The sequence below is a fragment of the Xenopus laevis genome, chromosome 1L (assembly GCF_017654675.1).
Source record: "Xenopus laevis strain J_2021 chromosome 1L, Xenopus_laevis_v10.1, whole genome shotgun sequence".
NCBI lineage: Eukaryota > Metazoa > Chordata > Amphibia > Anura > Pipidae > Xenopus > Xenopus laevis.
Genome location: NC_054371.1, coordinates 111,403,301 through 111,427,743, shown reverse-complemented (window position 1 = coordinate 111,427,743; position 24,443 = coordinate 111,403,301). Strand labels below are relative to the sequence as shown.

General features: G+C 42.7%; 1 protein-coding gene across 1 annotated transcript in view; it reads right to left on the bottom strand.

Moving 5' to 3' along the window:
• Positions 1–14,741: 14,741 nt before the first annotated feature.
• Positions 14,742–24,443, bottom strand: part of zap70.L (zeta chain of T cell receptor associated protein kinase 70 L homeolog) — a gene marked incomplete at its 5' end in the record, with an annotated part of 34,637 nt that continues 24,935 nt past the window's right edge. Inside the window, 7 exon segments of the mRNA NM_001093536.1 lie at positions 14,742–15,849; positions 16,268–16,380; positions 16,463–16,603; positions 21,953–22,145; positions 22,649–22,855; positions 23,066–23,240; positions 24,386–24,434. Of these exon segments, the coding sequence (NP_001087005.1) occupies positions 15,696–15,849; positions 16,268–16,380; positions 16,463–16,603; positions 21,953–22,145; positions 22,649–22,855; positions 23,066–23,240; positions 24,386–24,434 (1,032 nt within the window). The 3' untranslated portion in view covers positions 14,742–15,695.

Genomic DNA, 24,443 nt, shown 5'->3' with positions numbered 1-24,443 from the left:
CAGGTGGTGTTTCTGGAGACGGTATTATTATTGATATTTAGACAGAATGTGAACAAGCTCACACAGCTAGATGGCCACTGGGCAAATAATGCCTGCAAGTGCACTACTATTGGTGCACTACTATGAAGAACAGCAAACAGCACTGGACACCTTAAAGAACAGTAAGATAAGTAAAATAAAAAAAAAATTATATGTATATTAAAAAAATTTTCTCGGGTTGGTGCTGCTGAACTACTAGGAGCAGCACAGTAGCACACCAGTCCCACTCCCCAACACTGCTAGACTAATAGCACTTGGCTGTTAAAGTAGCAAAGTAAAACAACAAAAAAGAAAATAAAAGCAGTCCTTACAAGGACTATTGGGTTATTACAGCAGTCAGCAGATGAGATCAGAAGAGATCAGTGCCCACAGGAGGCAGCTACATACAGAGCACTGCAGTAGAAGGTAGATTACTAGCCAGCAAAGCTACCCTAAAATGTCCCTCAAATCCCTGCAGACTTCTGTCCCTCCAATACAGAGCAGTATCAAGTAGATTACTAGCCAGCAAACTTACTATCAACTGTCCCTCAAAGAAATCAGTGAAATCAGTAACAGCTCTCTCCCTACACTAGCTCTTGCAAGCACACACAGGCAGAATGAAAAAACGCTGCAGGGCTTCAGTTTATATATGGAAGGGGAGTGGTCCAGGGGGTGTGGGGGTGGTCCAGGAGGGAGAGCTTCCTGATTGGCTGCCATGTATCTGCTGGTCTGGGGTGAGAGGTCAAAAAAAAGCGCCAGGTAAGGCGAACCCAAAATGGCGAACGTCGCGCGACGTTCGCGAACTTGCGGCGGACACGAACAGCCGATGTTCGCGCGAACAAGTTCGCCGGCGAACAGTCCGCGACATCCCTATGCATGGGGATGGACATCAGGCCCCCCATTCTGGTGCACAAATAAGATTTTGAGATGATGCAAGCCACAAAATGGCTTCTGCCTGCTTGCTATAATTATGAATTCCCAGACTGAAGGAAACAAGATTCAAATAATTTATATTGTGTAATTAAAGTTCATTTTGCTTGACTAACATTATAACATAGAATTAGTGAGGGGTCCCCTTTAAAAGCCTAGAGAAGAGGAATTTAAAAAAGTGACAGCACCTTTTTGCTTTGTCCCACCCAAACTCAGCACAGAGGAGATTTCCTTTCCTCTACACCTTGCATGCATATACAATACACGTGTTAACTGTGTATGTGCTTAGCCTAACAGTATATTTGTGCAAAATAAGACCAGCATAAATAGCTCTTAATAGCTCTTAATGCTAACTGCATATGAATATTTAAAAGCAAGTTTCTGGATCCCTTCTACAGGCTGACATTTTACAAAATGAAGCTGACAATACAGAAAGCTATGCATGCATATGATTGCTTAAACATAGTAAAAAGCAAAATAAGGCTGATGGATAGTAATACATTTTAAACTATTTTCTAAAAAAGGTGTTATAGACTGTCATATAGACAGTTGTTATATTAATTAAAATACTAAATGGGCTAATGGACTTAATGGGTTATTACATAACTTACCAAGTTTAGGATAAAATTATCCACCAACATACCAACATTATTATTATTATTATAACAAATGAATAACCTGTGACATGTGTAAAACACTATCTGCATATAACAGTTAACAGTAGCTTACAATAAATTAACAGTACTCCTCTTAACCAACCCATTCTCCAGCCTAAGGCAAGCCTCTGTCACCTACTTCCTCACCTACTTTGCCTCCTTGCCCCTAAGCCTAGCCCCAGGCCAATCTCACCTTAACATTCTAGTAAGGCAGCCCCACTACGCCACTGCGCTGCAGGCATAACCCCCTTTATGCAGGCTGCGCCACCCCACCACTCAACTGAAAGGCTCTTTCCACTCCATCTGCAAAATCGATATATTAAATACATCCAGACCTACTTCTGACAAGTGAACTCCATCCCGCCTGTAATATCCTGGCAACACACTCTGCAAATCCTTGTGCCTTATCGCAACTCCAGTGGATCTTCTGACGAAGGCACTAGGCAACTTTATCCTGCTCCTTTCCATTGCGGAGGAATCCCTTGTGCACCGCCATACCAGCCGGGGCTCCATTCCTGATATGTGGATCTAGGGGGCCTGCAAAGGACACATAAGCTCCCCTCTGAACCGCTTCTGGAATGGCTCCAGGTGCAGGCTGCTTGTCGCTCCCTTTCTCCCTCTGTTCCCCTTGGCTTTCAAGGCCTAACCCTTCAGTTGCCAATGCCCCTGGTGCCACTATGGTCTACTTTCCACTGGGCCATCTCTCTCCCTTTGCAGTGGCTTTCTGACCCCCCTTTCCTCTCCTTGTACCCACGCCCTAGCCACTCCTCCCAGGGACTCTCTTGGTTCCCACCTCCCCAGGCATTCCTTCAGCCCTTGCAGAAACCCCTGTGTGTCAATTGTCCCTGTGGCCATGCTGGAAGACTCAATGCATGGCCCGTGTAAGGCGCCATCCTGTTGGGCCATTATACTGCTGGCCATGGCCCTGTTTGCCTCCCAGCTCCTGGTCCTACTGTGGTGCTGACTCCTCGGCTGTGACTACCTTGCCGCGGTCCTCCTGCCACCGCCTTCTTCCCTCCATTCAGGGCTCCTAGGGGCAGATCCTCAATCAGAAGGAAAAACACAATTACGGACAGTGGAACAATCTTCCCTCACCCTTCCCCGCCTGTGCTCCCTCTGCTGCCTACTGTCCCCCCTGCTGAATCTGCTATGGGACCCGCTCCTAGACCTGGCGTGACCACAAGGTCTGCTCCCTGATCCCTACCGCCTGTTCCTTGACCCTGCCCGGTGGAGTGAAGCCCACTTTGGAGACCATTGCCCGAACACTGTGCTGCTCCCACTGCGGTACCTCTCTGACCCGGGCCTCCCCCTGTATTCTCTGGCTGCTATCTCCCCTTGAGGGCTGCACACCCCTTGTTCCTCCCTTCCTCCTGTCCCCACACTTTTTCCATATATTTATAGGCTAAGCCCTTCCCCCTTTCCCTGCTTAACCTTACACTACAATCCCCACAATGCCAAGCACGAAAAACCCCACTACGTTCTTACTCGTCCCCCAGTCATGCCCTTTTCCACTCCACCTGTCCCAGGGTACCTCCACAGGCTTCTTTATTTTTTTTTCTTTCTTTGAAAAAATAACATGTCCATTAAGCATCAATTGGATCTCTAAGAGGCGATGATCTGGACCACATTGGTGCTTTCCAATTAGTGTTTCCATTTCATTTTGGTTTATTGTATAGCAGCAAAGACAAAAATCCCCAGCACACACGCCTATGTCAATATATAAAGGACAATAAGCCATCATGTTTATACACTACTAACAAAAGCCCCACTTATACCCTTAATGGTACTGCACTAGGCAAATCCATTATGGAAAAGGACCATGGAGTCCTTGTAGATGATAAACTAGGCTGTATTAAGCAAGGCAAGTCAGTAGCATCAAGGGCAAATAAGGTCTTGAGCTGTATTAAAAGGGAGTCACGGGAGGAGGGGGTCATTCTTCCACTGTATAGAGCACTTGTAAGGCCCCATTTAGAATATGCCGTACAGTTTTGGTCTCCATCAGTCAAACAGGACATTATTATATTAGCGAAGGTACAGAGAAGAGCAATTAAGCTGGTGAAAGGTCTGGAAAATCTTAGCTATGAGGAAAGACAAGCCAAATTGGGGATGTTCACGCTGGAGAAGAGGCGCTTAAGGGGTGATGTGATAACAATGTATAAATATATAAGGGGATCATATAACAATCTCTCTTATGCTTTATTTACCAGTAGGTCTTTCCAGCTGACACGAGGTCACCCATTCCAATTAGAAGAAAAGAGGTTCCGCCTAAATATTCTGAAGGGGTTTTTTACAGTGAGAGCTGTGAAGATGTGGAATTCTCTCCCTGAATCAGTTGTACAGGCTGATACATTAGATAGCTTTAAGAAGGGGTTGGATGGATTTCTAGCAAGTGAGGGAATACAGGGTTATGGAAGATAGCTCATAGTACAAGTTGATCCAGGGACTAGGCCATTTTGGAGTCAGGGAGGATTTTTTTTCCCCTCTGAGGCAAATTGGTGAGGCTTCAGATGGGTTTTTTTTGCCTTCCTCTGGATCAACTGGCAGTTAGGCAGATATTAAAAAAAAAAGGTTGAACTTGATGGACGTGTGTCTTTTTTCAACCTAACTTACTATGTAACCTTGAAACAATACAGAAATGTTGCAGTATATCCAAGTTGGCCAACTATGTGAAAGTCATCCCTGGTTTGGCCAGTCCTACACTCACTTTTATCTGATTAATGAAGTACTTTATTATTTCATTATACAAGTACTAAGCTGAAAGAGACTGATATGGGTGAGTGAAGAGTCTTTCTTGTTTTTATATACATTTTGTGGTCACACCCTGATTTCACCATCACCTAACGGTTAAAAAAAATAGTTTAGAGGTGAGCAAAACTTTCCCTTCTGTTATGGTGTATTAGTCAATGTTCCCTGGCTGCCTTAGTTTCTCTCCTGTCCTGTCTCTCCTACAGAACACATGTAGGACACAGCATATTATCAACATTGATTGTGTCACAGATGATTGTAAAGGGACCATGCATTGTGTAATCCTGTTGCCCTTTGGGAATGTGTATTAATCTGTGCAGAATATGAAAGGTTGTGTCCTGCATTTCAGATGTGGTCTAAAACAATTAACTTCTTACATTTTTTCTAAATTTAGAGGGTGCATGAAGGAGTAAGAATTATTGGAAAAAATTTCAAGCGGCTGTCTTTAGGTAGCATTGGTTGCAAGTCCTAATCTATTCTTCATGGTGCAATAGGTACCTGGGTGCATTTTCACCACTGTGTGCTGAAGGAGATTCTCATTTAGTATTGTTGTAGCTCTGTGGATTTGATGGTTAGTTACTGTGGAATGGTATTTCTGATTCAAGAAAATGTTCGAGTGACTGAAGATGTTGATTCATGTCTGAAATATGAGAGCAAATGCAGTACCTTGTAGTCTTAAAGAGAACTGCAGCTTAACTAAAGAAGTAGCTAGAAATGTTGTACATTACGTTTTGTGCTTCTGTACCAGCACAAGGCAACCATAGCCCTTTAGCAGTAAAGATCTGTTTCTCCAAAGATGCCCAGTAGCTCCCCATCTTCTTCTTTTTTGCTGATTTACTGAACATGCTCTGTGCTGCTGTCACTTACTGAGCTTAGGGATCCACTCACAATATACAGTACACATAGAATATAAATGTCACAAAATAAGGCTGATTAGTAATTGATACAGATAATTTATTACATGGCAACACAGACACCAGTGCAACTAGCATCATAATTTAATAATCAGTCCTGTAGCATCATCTTATATTACAGGCCAATCTCATTTTCTGCTGGATAATTTGCAATGACCCCCTAAGCTTAGCTTCTCAACAGCTGCTCAGAGCTCACTGAGCATGTGAGTGTTACAGGCACTTTCCAAGATGGTGACCCCCTGTGACAAGTTTGAAGTCCTGGATCATTGCTGCTATTGAGAAGCTGAAACTTTAGGCTGGTGCAATAAAGTCATTATATAAAATTTGGCGTTTGTAGCCAAATTTATTTTTAGGGGTTAGTTCTCCTTTATTGTAGATGATATATGTTTGTATATATTTGGGATGAAAGATGTCTTACCTGAGGTATGTTGGGGAGTCTGCCATGATGATGTCTGTATTGTTAATTCATCAGGAAAATGATCCCCATGAGTGACAAGTTTAATGCCAGTTTAATAGTAGGGTGGAACAGATTGAAAATTAGTGGAAGTCTACTAAATATGACTTAGAGGCAATCCAGATCACCAAGACATCATCAATCTAGCAGAAATAGGCCAGAGATTAAGTATGGCAAGTAGAAGTCCCTTTCAAGCTTTGCCATGAACAGATTTGTATATGTTGATGTCATTCTACCTCCCATTGAGGTCCCTGTTATGTACAGTAAAAAATTGTGCTGTTATGTTGCTATGTTAGGACTGTATCTTCAGTGAATTGCCCCAGAGTGGACAGCTACAGAGTTGAGTTGAAATCAATTTAGAAGTCCATCAAGTTCAGCTCCTCCCCAAGGGAGACCATAGGGGGCATTTTAATCCCAAGAAGGTGCAAGTGCAAGAGCACCCCCAGGGTTGTTGCTGTCTGCGCAGAGCACCATCAAAAATCTGTGGCTCTAAGCAGAGAGTAATGTTAGGAGCTCAGACCTGAATTTGGCAGGTGGTAAGGACATGGTCCTGATGTGGGCTGCACCTCCTGTCGCCCCCTAGTACCTTGCTCCTCTTAATGATGTGCAAGGTACGAAGCTGGTAAGGGGCAACTGCATGCCTCTCCATGCCCACCTCACTTTGAATTGAATGCTGCCTAATGTGCAGTCCATTGGTACTGCATTATGAAATGGATCAAAGAGGCCTGCAGCTATTTGCACACTTTTTGTGGCATTATAGATTCCTTTCGGTTTGCGTTTAAGATTCACAGGGCTTGTTTTCTTATTGTAAATGTAATAAACACTAGTGGGTCTAGTGGGCCGGCGGGGACACCCCCCGCACAATGTCCCTCTTTGCTGGTTTTCTGTGCACAGCGTCGCCTGCGCCATGACGTCATCGCGCACTGGCTCAGGGTTTAAAGGTATTTAAAGGGGCCTTTCTTGAGAAATCACTGCCCATTGTAGGTTCATATTTTGTGAGTTCCTGGTGCTATTTTGATTCATCCTGTGTTCTGATTCCTGTTCTGACACTGCCTGTCTGACTTCTGTGTTCTCGACCTCTGCCTGTTATCCGACCATTCTGAAATCCGTAATCCCACCTGTGCCTGGCTTGACTCTTCTGATTGATATCCTGATTTTGACCCTAGCCTGTCTGACTTTGCCCGAATTCTGCCTGCACGGACCCAGCCTGGTTTGACTAAGTTTTCTACGTTTTCTGTCTGCTCCTTGTATTGTGACCTTCTGCCCAAAAAGACTTTGCTAACGATCGTGTCCCTCTGCTCGTCCAGAACCCTTAGCTTGGCTCCTCTCTTAATAAGACCTGGCAGCATCCAATTAGCCGAGGGCTCCTCCAGAGGTGAAAGGCGGCTGTTAAAGGCGGAAGCAAGAGCCGAGACCAGGGAGCCTAGCATTGGTTCTGGATTTTGGGTGCCGATTTGTGATGGTAAATAGTGCCTTCCATTTGAGAACATACCAAATAACCAGAGCAAACCTTTTTATAATCTCATTATGGCAGACAAAAGAGCTATACAACTCAATTTCAAAACTTCATTATCGCCATCAACATCCTCATCATTTATTTATTAAGCACAAGTAACAATCCCACCTCACACCTGTGTTACAGGAGTTGCCAAATAAATCACTAGGGATGTCGCGGACTGTTCGCCGGCGAACTTGTTCGGGCGAACATCGACTGTTCGCGCTCGCCGAATGTTCGCGAACGTCGCGCGACGTTCGCCATTTTGGGTTCGCCTTAGCTGGCGCTTTTTTTTGCCCTCTCACCCCAGACCAGCAGATACATGGCAGCCAATCAGGAAGCTCTCCCTCCTGGACCACCCCCACACCCCCTGGACCACTCCCCTTCCATATATAAACTGAAGCCCTGCAGCGTTTTTTCATTCTGCCTGTGTGTGCTTGGAAGAGCTAGTGTAGGGAGAGAGCTGTTAGTGATTTGAGGGACAGTTGATAGTAAGTTTGCTGGCTAGTAATCTACTTGATACTGCTCTGTATTGGAGGGACAGAACTCTGCAGGGATTTGAGGGACATTTTAGGTTAGGTAGCTTTGCTGGCTAGTAATCTACCTTCTACTGCAGTGCTCTGTATGTAGCTGCTGTGGGCACTGACCTCTTCTGATCTCATCTGCTGACTGCTGTAATAACCCAATAGTCCTTGTAAGGACTGCTTTTATTTTCTTTTTTGTTTTTTTACTTTGCTACTATAAGAGCCCAGTGCTATTAGTCTAGCTGTGTTGGGGAGTGGGACTGGTGTGCTACTGTGCTGCTCCTAGTAGTTCAGCAGCACCAACCCGAGTAATTTTTTTTTTTTAATATACATATATTTTTTATTTTATTTTACTTATCTTACTGTTCTTTAACGTGTCCAGTGCTGTTTGCTGTTCTTCATAGTAGTGCACCAATAGTAGTGCACTTGCAGGCATTATTTGCCCAGTGTGTTCTTCAAAGAACTGCCATCTAGCTGTGTGAGCTTTTTCACATTCTGTCTAAATATCAATAATAATACCGTCTCCAGAAACACCACCTGAGTGACGTTTTTCAAGCAGCAATAATATATTCCGTATCCACTGCTGTAGTAGTGTATACGTTGACCTTGTAGGCATTGTTTGCCCAGTGTGTTCTTCAAACAACTGCCATCTAGCTGTGTGAGCTTTTTCACATTCTGTCTAAATATCAATAATAATACCGTCTCCAGAAACACCACCCGAGTGACGTTTTTCAAGCAGCAATAATATATTCCGTATCCACTGCTGTAGTAGTGTATACGTTGACCTTGTAGGCATTTTTTGCCCAGTGTGTTCTTCAAACAACTGCCATCTAGCTGTGTGAGCTTTTTCACATTCTGTCTAAATATCAATAATAATACCGTCTCCAGAAACACCACCCGAGTGACGTTTTTCAAACAGCAATAATATATTCCGTATCCACTGCTGTAGTAGTGTATACGTTGACCTTGTAGGCATTGTTTGCCCAGTGTGTTCTTCAAACAACTGCCATCTAGCTGTGTGAGCTTTTTCACATTCTGTCTAAATATCAATAATAATACCGTCTCCAGAAACACCACCCGAGTGACGTTTTTCAAGCAGCAATAATATATTCCGTATCCACTGCTGTAGTGTATACGTTGACCTTGCAGGCATTGTTTCAATTTGTTTGCCCAGTGTGTTCTTCATTTTCAAACAACTGCCACCGAGCTGTGTGAGCTTGTTCACATTCTGTCTAAATATCAATAATAATACCGTCTCCAGAACCACCACCTGAGTGACGTTTTTCAAGCAGCAATAATATATTCCGTATCCACTGCTGTAGTAGTGTATACGTTGACCTTGCAGGCATTGTTTCAATTTGTTTGCCCAGTGTGTTCTTCATTTTCAAACAACTGCCATCTAGCTGTGTGAGCTTTTTCACAATCTGTCTAAATATCAATAATAATACCGTCTCCAGAAACACCACCTGAGTTGTTGTTGTTGTTTTAAAAATAATGCCAGGCAAAGGCAGGCCGCCACGCAGAGGCACTAGGGGCCGTGCTGCTATGCTATCCCGTGGCCCTAGGAAATTGCCCAGTTTTAAAAAGGCAATGACCCTGAACTCCCAAAATGCTGAAGAGGTAGTTGACTGGCTTACACAGCACACCCCATCCTCTACCGTTTCTAACTTTACCACAACATCCTCATCCTCCACTGCTATGGGCACCCCACGTAACACTTCCTCCACCACCGGCGCCCCTTCTTCACTGGAGTCAGAGGAGTTATTTTCACATGAGTTTCTTGAACTGAGTGATGCGCAACCATTATTGTCAGAAGAAGATGAAGGAGATGAGGACGTTACACCAGATTTAATTCTGGCAGAGAACACAACAGAGATGGACATAATGAGTGATGAGGAGGTCCCCGCTGCTGCTTCCTTCTGTGAGCTGTTAGAAGAAATTGATGCATCTGAGGAGAATGATGATGAGGAGATTCATGTTTTGTGGGTGCCCAGTAGAAGAGAGCAAGAGGAGGATAGTTCAGATGGAGAGACGGAGAGTCAGAGAGGCAGGAGGAGAATAAGACTTAGAAGAAGCAGGGAGGACAGCTCGCAGGGAACAGTAGGGCAACAACATGTATCGGGACCTGTGGTCAGCCGGCCAACGCACCCGCCATTGCCGCCAACTTCTACTGTTACCGCCAGATTGCCAGCTTCAAAAAGGTCAGCAGTGTGGGATTTTTTTAATGTGTGTGCCTCTGACAAAAGCGTTGTAATTTGCAATGAGTGCAGTCAGAAACTGAGTCTTGGGAAGCCCAACAGCCACATAGGTACAACTTCTATGCGAAGGCACATGAACGGCAAGCACAAAGCACTTTGGGAGCAACACCTCAAAGGCAACAGACAAACTAAAAGCCACCCTCCTTCTGGTCCAGCATCTTACTGCTCTACCTCTGCTGTCCTTGACCCGTCTGAACCACCCTCCACTCCGCCTTCCACCTTGACCACCAGTTCCCATTCCCAGTCATCTGCCCCCAGCCAAGTTTCTGTGAGGGCCATGTTTGAGCGTAAGAAGCCAATGTCTGCGAGTCACCCCCTTGCCCGGCGTCTGACAGCTGGCTTGTCTGCACTCTTAGCCCGCCAGCTTTTACCATACCAGCTGGTGGACTCTGAGGCCTTCCGCAAATTTGTAGCAATTGGGACACCGCAGTGGAAGGTACCCAGCCGCAATTTTTTTTCAAAAAAGGGAATACCACACCTGTACCACCATGTGCAGAGCCAAGTCACCGCATCTCTGTCACTTAGTGTTGAGCCAAAGGTCCATATGACTACTGACGCATGGTCCTCCAAGCATGGTCAGGGCAGGTATGTCACCTACACTGCCCACTGGGTGAACTTGGTAATGGCTGGGAAGCAGGGAATGTGTGGCTCAACAACAACAGTGGAGTTGGTGTCACCGCCACGGATTGCACGCGGTTCTGCCACCACCTCTACTCCTCCTTCGCTCTCTACCTCGTCTTCTTCCTCTTCTTCCTCCTCTGCTGCTGGGTCCTCCTCCTCCACACCTGTGCACCCCCAGCTCCCCCTAGGCTATTCGACGTGCCAGGTACGCCGTTGTCATGCTGTCTTGGGGATGACGTGCCTGGAAAGCAGAAACCATACCGGATCTGTACTCCTGTCATCTCTGCAGTCACAGGCCGATCGGTGGCTGACCCCACACCAACTGAAGATCGGAAAAGTGGTGTGTGACAACGGAAGCAATCTGTTGGCAGCACTGAGACTGGGCAATTTAACACATGTGCCCTGCATGGCACATGTTCTGAATTTAATAGTCCAACGTTTTGTCTCGAAGTACCCAGGATTCCAGGACGTTCTCAGGCAGTCCAGGAAGGTGTCGGCCCATTTCAGACGTTCCTACACAGCCATGGCACGCCTTGCTGACATTCAGCAGCGGTACAACATGCCAGTCAGGCGTTTAATTTGCGACAGCCAGACTCGCTGGAATTCAACGCTCCTCATGTTGGAACGTCTGCTGCAACAACAAAGAGCCGTCAATGAATACCTGTTTGAACTGGGTGGTAGGACTGGATCTGCAGAGCTGGGGATTTTTTTCCCACATTACTGGGTGCTTATGCGCGATGCCTGCAGGCTCATGCGCCCTTTTGAAGAGGTTACAAACATGGTCAGTCGCACCGAAGGCGCCATCAGCGACCTAATACCCTTTGCTTTCTTCCTGGAGCGTGCCGTGCGACGAGTGACAGATGAGGCTGTAGACCAGCGTGACGAGGAGCAGGAAGCGCACGATTTCTGGTCGGAATCACCAGAACGAGCCCAGGCACCTGCTGCAACGTAGGGAGAGGTGTCAGAAGTGGAGTCAGAGGAGGAAGGTGGCTTTGTGGAGGAGGAGGACCAACAGGAGCAGGCTTCCCAGGGGGCTTGTGGTGACCTTTTGGGGACCCCTGGTCTTGTACGTGGCTGGGGGGAGGAGACCGTGGATGATGTAGTCCTTGATAACGAGGAAGCGGAGATGGATACCTCTGCATCCAACCTTGTGAGAATGGGGTCTTTCATGCTGTCATGCCTGTTGAAGGACCCCCGTATCAAGAGGCTTAAGGAGAAGGACCTGTACTGGGTCGCAACGCTACTAGACCCTCGGTACAAGCATAAAGTGGCAGAAATGTTACCAACGTACCACAAGTCCGAAAGGATGCTGCATTTACAAACCAGCCTGCAAAACATGTTGTACAATGCTTTTAAGGGTGATGTCACTTCAGGAACTCATCAACATTCCAGGGGCAGAGGTGCCAGTAATCCTGCCACGAGCACACCTGCAAGGACAAAGCACTTTGGCCACTCTGTAACGTCAGACATGCAAATGTTTTTCAGTCCAAGGCAGCGCCAGAACCCTTCTGGATCCACCCTCAAAGAACGCCTCGACCGGCAGGTAGCGGACTACCTGGCATTAACTGCAGATATCGACACTCTGAGGAGCGATGAACCCCTGGACTACTGGGTGCGCAGGCTTGATCTGTGGCCAGAGCTGTCACAATTTGCCATGAACCTCTTGTCTTGCCCCGCCTCAAGTGTCCTCTCAGAAAGAACCTTCAGTGCAGCAGGAGGGATTGTAACTGAGAAGAGAACTCGCCTAGGTCACAAAAGTGTGGATTACCTGACCTTTATTAAAATGAACGAGGCGTGGATCTCGGAGGGTTACTGCACGCCGAAGACTTGTTCTGACTCCCCATGCAGCTGTCCTTCTCTGCACGCCTCATGACTCCACACACAGCTGTCCTTTAGCGTCCTCCTCCATCCGCCACCGTTACAAACTAGGGTGCAAACCCTACTGGTTTCATTTGAATCCAGGTAAAACCTGAGTTTTTCTGGCCTCTGTGCTTCAGTGGCTGCAACCAAAAAAATTTATATTTTCAGCATTTATATGGCATATTTTTTCTGGCCTCTGTGCTTCAGTGGCTGTGACAAAAAAAAAATGAATATTTTCAGCATTTATATGGCATATTTTTTCTGGCCTCTGTGCTTCAGTGGCTGCGACAAAATTTTTTTATATTTTCAGCATTTATATGGCATATTTTTTCAGGCCTCTGTGCTGCAGTGGCTGCGACAAAAAAAAATGAATATTTTCAGCATTTATATGGCATATTTTTTCTGGCCTCTGTGCTTCAGTGGCTGCGACAAAAATTTTTTATATTTTCAGCATTTATATGGCATATTTTTTCTGGCCTCTGTGCTGCAGTGGCTGCGACAAAAAAAAAAGAATATTTTCAGCATTTATATGGCATATTTTTTCTGGCCTCTGTGCTTCAGTGGCTGCGACAAAAAAAATTTATATTGTTAGCATTTATATGGCATATTTTTTCTGGCCTCTGTGCTTCAGTGGCTGCCGACAAAAAAAACATAATTTTTCAGGAAAGTACACATGCCTAATTTTTCAGGGTTCTGCAACAGTGGCAAAATCGCATCTTTTATGGTCACCGCAGGTGATCAATAAAGTAGACCAAAACTGGGCCCACACTGCAGAATCAGTGTTTTTGGGTTCACTTCACTGTACATTGAATTACCTCTGCCTGACCGTGCACGTGCGCACAAGCACGGTGACTGCTAAACACACCACTACAGAAATATTGCCACCAACAGGACGAACATCCTGGAGGTGACAAGCTCAACTAGTAATTAACAACTATTATTTGCTCACTTGACGGTATCATTCATTAAAGCTCTTTGCGTTTTTTTGCGTTGCAGTAAGCGCCGCGTTTCATCTTTGCGTGTGAACAGGCTGTAACCTTTACACGACTTGATTGGCATGTAGACGCTGGACGTTTTAAAGCAGTTTATTACACAGGTTTAGAAATGTAGTGTGATTTCTGCCCTTTACAGCACAAAACGCAGCGCTGTGTCAACAATGTATTTTTCAGATACATTTTTGCCCTTGATCCCCCTCTGGCATGCCACTGTCCAGGTCGTTGCACCCTTTAAACAACTTTAAAATCATTTTTCTGGCCAGAAATGTCTTTTTTAGCTTTTAAAATTCGCCTTCCCATTGAAGTCTATGGGGTTCGCGACGTTCGCGAACCGTTCGCATTTTTGACGCAAGTCCGCGAATATGTTCGCGAACTTTTTTTCCGACGTTCGCTACATCCCTATAAATCACAAAAGCAATATATTCATTTTTTAATTAATATTTTGTATATTCTAATAAGATTGACTTGTTTGTAAGTTTAACTACTCCTTCAATGTGCATTTTTTTGTGCTGCAAGCATAACTGAACGAAATGTTATTTCTTACTCATTAAAAACGTTATTAACTTAAAAACTTATTAAAAACCAATTTTTTTTCAGCCCTATGATAGGGCTACTTATTTAATTAAGCTTTAGTTCTCCTTTAATGACCATGCAGCATAGATATACAGTATAGGTATCTTGCTTTAAAGGTATGATCTGGCAAACCTATGCTTTTAAAACATGAATATATAAAATCCACATGCTGTTGTGATGACTAGTCATTTATATAGACTCCCATCTAAAAAAACAAATGCTCTGCAAGGCTACCAGTTTATTGTTATTGTGACTTTTTATTACTTATATTACTATTCAGATCCCCACCTAATTATATTCCAGTCTCTTATTCAAATTAGTTCATGGTTGCTAGGGTTATTTGCACCCTAGAAACCAGATTGCTAAAATTGCAAACTGAAGAGCTGCTGAAAAAAGGATAAATAACTCAAAAAACTCAAATAAAAAAAGACAACCAATTGCAAATTGTCTTAGAATATCCCTCTCTACATCATACTAAAAGTAAATTTAAAGGTGAACCACCCCTTTAAATTCTAGGCATTCATTTTTAAGGAGGCAACAAAGAAACAAAGTTAAAAAGAACTTTACTGTTTGATCTAATTTGCAGTTCATATACAGTCACTACATTTTTCCTTAGTCCCTATACTAATAAGCATAAAACAGCAACAAAGGGCCATTACACATTTGTAGAGAAACGCAATATTAAGGGGGTCATTTACTAAAATTCTAATTTATCTCAGTTTTTTTATTAAAACAAAGTCGACCAAACTCAATTATCAATAATTCTTTATATAAAAAAAAGTTGCTTCAAAATTGAGCCTCAATTCGAATCATATGGTTGATGCTCCAAGAACTCGACTTTATTGAATTGTCACTGCGAAAAGTCGACTTTATCGGATTATTGGACGAAAACCCTGACTTCATTGGATTATCCAGCACAGATCACAATGTCAAGAAACAACATCAGGGACATCTGCCTTTGACTTCCACATGACCTCGACAGGTTTGAGATGGAATATTATCGGATTTGGATTTTTAGCAGCTTTGAGGTAAAATAAATCTCTAAAAATCAAATTTTTTTTTCTCAAAGAATTCTAATTTTCCCCTTTAAAAACTCGACCAGATAAATTTGAGGTTTAATAAATTGGCCCCTAAAAGTCAGGAGCCTCAACAGCAAATCTGAGGGCACAGACCCTCTGTGCTATAGGGTTCCTGGATCTTGGGATTCTTGCAATAAGCCCTATGTATAGGGTTCATTATTTCAAGACTTTTTCTGTGTCAAGTTTAACATCTAGAAATGCATAATTCCTGTATTTGCTTAAGGCCCTCAGTTTCACTGGTGTAACTACAGAGGAAGCAGACGCTGCAGTTGCAGGTAGGCCCAGGAGGAATAGGGGTTCCACGAGGCCCAAATAAAGAGTAATTTCAACAAAAATTGGTAAAACAGGACAACCTCTGGATATGTTGGGGGACCTAACATTAAATTGCTGTGGGGCCCAGTAAAATCTAGTTATGTCCCTGCCCAGTTTTCTTGCCAATACTTTTAACTTTAGTTCCTAAGAGGAAAAATACCCCCGTCACACACAAAATAGCAGTTTCTATTGTTCCACAAGTTCTCCAAAACTATTCTTCAGTGACAAATGGACAAAAACACACAAACAACCATTACTCCTTCACTCTTTTCCTGGTGCTTCTGCTGCTGCTCCTGCTTCTGCTTCTTTGCCTTCTTTGCCTTCTTTGCTTTCTTTGTCTGGTTTGTCAGCAATGCTGTAGTAATACATGCGCATACGGTATTCCACATTCTCAAAATTAGGGCGGTCCTCCATCCTGCAGGCACACAATAATAATGGTTAAAGGTAATAATATTGGGGCTTACTAAAATAGTCCATGCAGATATTAAATGAAGAAACAATTAAAAACCACCACCAGGAAATCTTTGTACGGTAATAGAAAAATAATTTTAATAATTCTAATGTTTCATTATTTGCCATTCTTACACTGCTTTCCACAAATACCTTTTGTTTTTTTGTTTAGTATTTTTTTTTTTTATGAAGGAAAGAGTCCTCCAGAGACACAGAATCAAAATTATGTGCACTCTGCTTCCAAATAAAGGACTTTGGTATATGAAGCAAGTAAAAAGGAACTTGTACAGAGGCAAGTACCTTTGTGAATAGTGTTCACATAGATGCAGTTTTGTGCTATGCATTTACACTTGCATTAATAAATTGGGCTCATAGTTTCTTACTTGAATATCCAGCAATCCAACATAAGTTGATACATCTCTGGCGGGCAGCTTGCAGGGCAAGCCAGACGCTCATTTCTCTCAATGAAACTCATGACTTCTGTTCCCTTGAGTTTCTGTAGGAGGCAATGATACAGATACATTTTATACATTAGTTAAATGAAAAATGCATTCACATCTAAGATAAATAGACCTTACCTTGTAGGGCTTTTGCCCATAGCTGAAAGCTTCCCACATGGTTATGCCATAGCTCCACACATCACTACGACTTGAAAACTTGCGGTAGTTGATGCACTCTGGTGCATACCACTTCAGTGGCCATTTTCCAAAGGACTTTGCCTGCAGGATGCAACAATTTTTTTTATATTCTCTTCAATAGCCACAAGCAAAAACATTTTGTCAGATCCTTACTGCAGAAACATTTTATATTGTACATTGCGGACATTTTAGGAAACACAGACATGTTTCCTAAACGAATGCACTAATCCATGCCCCACACATTTTCACATCATCAAATCCGACTGTATGAATAAATATGGAAAAACTGAAAATGTGTGGGTTTCCCTGAAATATCTTATAAAATATATGATCACACGTGCAGGGATACAGGCAGACACTAGTATAAATGGTCACACTACCCGAAACACCGACAATCATTGATGACCCACTCCCATATTATGTTTTGGTATTATGCAAATTGCTTCCATCTCCAGTCAAAAGCTAAATATACAGCAACTATTCCAACACATTAAACAACAGTCAATCTCTAGCAGTCTGATCCTCCCAATTTGGATTTTTCCTAATTCTGTTTCATTTATATATAAATAATAATCTCTGCTGAGTACTGGCAGTGGAGTTAGTATCCTGGTGGTTAAACCATAAATAAAAGCCCTATATGTATAGAATTAGGGGTAGGGGTTATTTAACAGGATGTGTTCCTAGTCAAGAACCAACGAATGACTTCTGTTGTGGTCTCTACTATATCGTACTGTTAAAAAATATATATTTTATATGATCTCTTTCTTACTGCCGAACAAAGCATTACCCTAATCTGCCTTTATACTGAAAACGTCCTCTCTTTCCATTTAGCTCAATAACATAGAGTGTAAACAGGTGCTGTACTAGCTATTTCCAATGCTGTACTGCCATCTAGTGCCATTTGGTCAATTTGCTCATAGAAAAAAAGGTTCACATTTGCTGTAGTTTTTCCTGAAGATTTTTTTGCATGAGGGGTGGTCAGTCCTAGTTATGCCACTGAGTCATACATATGTTGAAAAGCTTATATTCATCATATTTGTGAAATAGTGTTTGAGCCAAAAAACTATGGAGGCTTAATACCTGTATTAGAAAAGGTTCTTGAATACATTTATTTTTTTCTATACTGTATTTTTTCCACCTTCCACCTACCTTACCTACTGTTCACCACAAGTGAAGTATGAAAGTCAGTTAAATTAAATTCTCCAAAAACAGAACACAATCTCAGAGCAAGCTTAGAATAATGCCTAATTTGCAAGATGCATGGTGTAGAGATGCTTCTTGCATATGCCTTCTGCGTTGGATCCCGTCACACATGAAGAAATACCGTGCACAAGGAGACACATATATTTCTCCTGTCATGCCTCAATTCTGCCCTGTTAAAGGGCAAACACAATAATACTATAATACTCTTATAAACAATAACACATTCAACCCAAACACCTTTTTTGTATATTCTTGACCTTATGTATGTATGTATATTTGTATTCATATAGCGCTCCTTGAGGGCAAAGCACTGTACAGCAAAACAATAAATTCTTAGTAAAAAACAAGGGGTCACTGCAATAATAAGTAACAATAAGTGCATTATTAGAAATACAATTCACATAAATATAAAATATAATTACACTACAGATTAAGTGCTCAGTGTCAAGGAGACGAAAGGTTAGAGGACCCTACCCCGTAGGGCTTACAGTCTTAATGGGAGGGTAACTTACAGACACAATTCAGAAGTGCTGTAGGTTATAGTGTGTGACATATATATTATATAAGTGCCAGTTACCCGGGTCAAGTGTTATCCATGAATTCATAGAGGTCTTTCAGTTTAGTTCTAATTGAAGGAGGATTCACTTCAGAGAGATTCAGGAATGGTATTCCAAATATAGGGAGCCGCAAGAGAGAGAGGTTTAATGAGGGAAACAGCAGTAGTAGTGGGTTGTGAAACCACCAAGCGGTTGCTCTAAGAGGAGCGGAGGTTTGAGCCAGGAAAATATAGAGAAACAAGAGATGAGATGTAGTTAGGTGCAGAGAAATGCAGGGATTTGAAGGTTATGAGTTGGCGTTTATAAGTTATTCTTTGTTTTATAGGAAGCCATGATAAGGACTTCAGCAGGGGAGGAGCCTGAACCATTTTGGATGAGAGGAGGATAATTCTGGCAGCAGTATTTAATAAAGACTGTAGAGGGAAGAGATGGGAGTTAGGGAGGCTAGTTTAATTAGAGGGGTACCTGCAATATCTGACATAAACCCCACCTGGGGAATAACAAAAATCCTGCAACTGTTAAAACAAAAGTTCCCTAGGACATAACCAGAATGATGGCAACAGCCATTTCAGAACTAAAACACACCACCAGGAAACCAATCAGATCAGATGAGAAACTAAACACCCTTTGGATGCATGTTTCACCAGTGCTGGAGAAATACACAATCCTCACAATAGCGAGTGGCCCTAAAAGACTTGGCCCACATTAGCCTAGTCCTGCAGCTTAATGGAAGCAGCTCACACCAGTGCTGATCGGAGTCATCTCCACACCAGAGATCAACCCAAGATCCACCAATTCCATGCTAATAATAGCTAATGAAGATTTAACTAGATGAACACCAACTCTGGGTTATCCTAAATCAGCATATCATTGTAACCATTGTAGAGCCATGCTGGTACAGCCCAGTAGCTCCACCAACCACCAAATCTAAAATGGGCATACAACAGCACAAGGATAAGATGCTGGACCAGCCTACCAGTAAGATATGCTGTTGCCCCAGCCAACTGCTGCACAAGCAAGCAAATGGGACCAAAGCCAATTACAGTTCTAGAAAAACACCCACAAAAGCCAAGGCCACTACATCTCAAGCTGCACAATACTACAGTTTATGCAAAAACTGAACCAAACACGTGACCATACATAGAAGCTACTGAATCCAATAGGCTACTGAACCAGCAAAAAGCTGGGGTCACAATCCAAAATCAAGCATGCCAGAAGCTTATAGCCTACAAACACTGATACCAACCAGCAATGATGCACAATCCACTGGCAATGAGCCAGCCACCATACATGCAAACCAGTGGTGAACCAGCCAGCTATTATGTATTCCAACATAGATGTGCAAGACCATTGTCACACTAGCAGGCCAAGATGCCAGTCAGCTGCAGTATATGCAAAACATCAGAATGGAACTTTAATACACAAGCAGTAGTACATAAGCCAGCTATTGTGAATGCCACCCTTTGAGACAAGGTCACCAACTGCACTGGCACCTGACACAAAAGTAAATTTTCACACATGCAACAACGGAGCACAAGCCAGTTGTTGAACTTGCAAAACCTTGGTTCACAAGCCAGCCTTATTTATAATAAGCAGTGGCATACAAGACCAAAAACAATGCATGTAAGGCAGAAGCAAAGATTAGCTGTAAGCCGACAACATATGACCAACCGCAGCTGCTGAATACCAATCAGCAACAAAATTAGCTATGGGCTGTGAAACTCAGAGCAAACACCAGCTGATGATACAACCCATGTTAGATCCAACCAAATAGGCAATCATGCCTACTGCTGGTGTAACCAGCACCATGCCTGCAAGGATTGTAGACAAGACAAAACCAATGGCTGTTGTCCTGCCAAGGATTGCCGAATGGCAAACAGACATGCCCACCGTGGGCCACAGCAAGAACAGTAGCCACGTCTATCAGCTGCTGCCTAGCCAGTGGCCTATGCACCATAGGTCACAGCAAAGGCTGGCAGCCACAACCCCCCAAGGACTATAATAAAAACTAGCGACCACCCTAGCCAAGGGCCACGGAAAAAGGCCAACAGCCAAAGAACCCTGGTAAAAGCCAAGCAAACACCTAGTTAAGGGCCATGGAAACAGGCCCGCAGCGACAATAACCCTGGTAAAAGGCCAACCAAACAAATGTGCCAAGGATAAAAGACCATCTGAGCCAAAGGCTTATGAACAGGCCAGCAGAACAAGATCCCTTGTAAAAGGCCAGCAGACCCATGAGTCGAGGGCCATGGCAAAAGGCCAGCAGACCCATTAGCCATGGACCAAAACAAGGGCTCTAACCCAAGCCAAGGCCATAATGAAAGCCAGAGGCCACACACACCCAGTTCCCTGGCGAGAGGCCTGAGGCCACACAAAGGGCCATAGACTACAAGCTGGCTTCAAGCTTGTTATGGTGCCAGCAGACATAACAGTAAGTGCCCTTTAATCTACCAACAATTAAAGAAGGAAAACCTACAGCCACCAAAACTCAGTAGATGTAGTATAACTACAACTGAGCTCCCAACAAAAACCACCAGATGGGAATAGAATATCTAAGAGAAGGCCTTCATCACACAAAAAGACACCATATAAATCGGAACACTGCCTGTTAAGTGTGGAAACAACCTATGGAAAAATGGGGTACAATGCTGCTATAGCAGAACAAACCCCTAGCCAGTCCTGGAAATACCAGGTGTAATAAGATCACACTTACCTTCTGTGTCTGCACAGAGAACTCGGGCTCACAAACCTAAGACCTCAGATGACATCAATACAAGAAGTCAGAGGAACACTGGCACACAACCAGAAAATATGCGCTAGACAGTAGGAATAATCCAATCAGAGCCTTGGTGGCAGGCTGCTTCTTGGAGCAGACGCAGGTGCGTAACTACAAAGGAAGCAGACCCTGCAGCTGCAGGTGGGCCCAAAAGGTATAGGGACCCCATGAGGCCCAAATAAGAGCAATTTCAATATAAATATATTGGTAAAACAGCACAACCTCTGGATATGTTAGTGACTCAAAAGAAAAGGGGAGTCCAAAAAGCTCACAGGTAACAATGTGGGAAGCCCACACCTGTGTCTGTTCCCAAAAAGCAGTAGATTGAATCTTGTGCCTCGCTGGGCATATAGCAGGGGGGCTATTTTAGCACAGGGCTAGGACCATGGGTATGCGCACACCTGCACTTCTTGCCAATAAACGATAATTTACAGATTATGCGTCTTGAGGCATCCGGTAAAATCTTCTCCATTACCTGGGAATCATCCCTCTGTGTACACACAGAGGTAAAAAATAAACAAAAAATACAAAAGAGAAAAAAAAAAACCTGTGTTTGATTTCTCTCAAAATTCACCAAAAAATAAAAAGAGTGAGGAGGGAGATCCTACCTCCCTGTCCAGTAGGACAAAAAATAACTGTGGTGAGGAGGAAGTCATGTGGTGTTATAGGTCATGATTAATTTTGATTGGCTATGTTATAGGTCCTACCTCCAGGTCTGGGAGGGGCAATGCCCCATGTGTCCTGACATGGAGGGACGTAGAAGAAAAAAACACTTCGCAATTGGTAAAACGTTCTTATTGTTCATGTAGCAATTTCAAAAATGATTTTATTGTAATTAAGGAATCTATGTTACTACAGTAATTATTCTTCCTTGTGTGAGTACTGAGTGGTTACCTTGTAATAGCTATCATCAGCTGCCAGAGCTTTTGAGAGTCCAAAGTCACTGATTTTGGCATAATGTTGGTTGACCATGAGGACATTCCGAGCCGCAAGGTCACGATGCACAAAATTCTTTCCTTCAAGGTATTTCATTCCCATGGACACCTGGTGCATGAGCTCTACTACATTACTAACAGTTATTGTATCCCTGGGCAGACAAGAAATAAATATTTCATTAACGGTATGAGACTTGATTCTCTGTACTCAACATCACTGTAAACTCTTATGACCTAAGATAGCTATTTCCATGGTAAACAATGGGCAAAGTTACTTTTTCTTCAGTAGATTTGATTTAAATCATTATAGATATCTACATTCCTGTGAGTGCTTTCCAAGAAGATTCTTAGCGAATTCCATACGTAATGGATCAATTGTTGCTTTAATAAGAACTAAGGATCATAATTTAAAGAACGAATTTGATCAATAGAAAAATCTGATAAATAAGACCTTAAGATTTGTTTTTGCTCTGAAAATATAGAGGATAAAGCAACATATATTTATAATTTAAATATTGAAAAATATCTTCCTAAAAATCATTTAATTTGAATGTCATTGAATATATACCTGAAAATGCATAATTCCCCCAACAGTACTCTGGAGTACAGTGATATGGTTCACAAAATGTTGCTGTGTGATAAATCATCTACTTACTTCTTAGCTCCCAGGAACTTGTTTAGGGGCCCCCCTGATGCCATTTCCATTACTAGCATAAGGTTCTCTGCCTCGCACACTCCTATCATCCTCACAATGTAAGGGTTGTCCAGTTGGTGCATAAATTCAGCTTCTTTCATCATTTCATCTCTGACGTTTTTTTCTTCTTGTACTTTCAGCACCTTTATAGCTACATCAATCTGACGCCTGAAAGATTGGGGAGCAAAAGAGGACATGTGCACAAATTTCTCTAGCATAAAATATCATGTATGGACAAAAGCTTAGATACTGTTTACAATTTAACATAGATTAAATATTAACAGAGAATATTAGTGGTAGCAATTGACCTTTGGGTAGCACAGCAAACATTTTACCTAAATGCCTTTCTACCTCAACACAAAAATATCTGAGACTTACTTCTTAAGCTTATATACACCCTTCTTCACACATCCAAAGTTTCCAGAGCCTAACTCCACTTCATCTATGAGAAGGAGTTCTCTTTTCACAAACAGCTTTCTTTCCTTTAACTCTTCTGGGTCACTGTAAGGACTTTCGTACACACTGGTGTCCATTGGCAAAATTCGAGACTTCCCTTGATAACAAAATATAGGAAAATAAGCAAATACATTCCAGAAGTGAAAGAAAAAAAACTTTTTTGTTAAATGCAAACCAGACATTTTCTATTAATGTACAAGGACTCAAGCTATTTTTTTAGAATTTCAAGTTAAAGTTCAGTTACAAAGGCCATTATAAATGTGCACCCACCATATATGGTCTGAGGATATCAAAGACCCCACTGCTTCCTTTAAAGAACAATTCAGTGTAAAAATAGAACTGGGTAAATATATAAGATGTGTAAAATAAAACATGTTTTCTATATAGGTAATTATCAAAAATGTAATATATAAAGGCAGGAGTGAAGAGATGCCTAACATAATAGCCAGAACACTACTTCTTCCTTTGCAGCATTTGAACCTGTTAGTTAGTCAGTGACTCGAAGTGGATCATATGGGACATATCTATTCTGTAAGTTTGCTTTTGATCCTTAGCTTGCAGGCCAGATTCAAAAGCAAATAAGATTCAAAAACTGAACAGTTAGGGTCAGTCCACAAGAGCAGATTCGGGGAGATTAGTCGCCCCAGCGACAAATCGTCTCTGCTTCGGGGCAACAATCTCCCAGGAATTGCCTTCCCCCTGCCCTCCGCCAGTTAAAATGAAAATCACCTGCGGCAATTCACACGCAGCACTTCATTTTCCGAAGTCGCCCGAAGTTTCCTCGTGAGGAGCATTGTTTTTCAATACATGGACCCTACACTACTAGACCGCCAACTATACCAAAAACATGGGTGCTAAAAAATTACTCTTCTGTGTATATTTGGATGAGGTATGTGTAGCACGAACAACAGGCACTGTGTTACTCTTGTAGTTCTCGTTTTGTAGATATTTCTTAAACGCAAGGAATAAACATAACCTCACAGTCCTATGATCTTCTTCTATGATACCTCCTACTTCAAGTTCTTTAGCACCATACACCACCTCCAGCAAGTGGCAAACCACATAATTACTCCATTTTTAAAGAACAGGGGTACCTGACAATCCTGGTCTATAAAGGCCAACAGGGAATGCTTTATCTTGGAAAGAAGACTGTAAATGCTTAGCTGACTTTTAAAAGGAAATCTGTTTTCTTGCACAAAAAAAAAAGGAAACCTTAAACAGCAAATCACATGGGTTTCTTACCAAGGAAAGGTTCAGGGGTGTAACCGTCGGAGTTGGATGCCACCGGCCTCTGCATTTA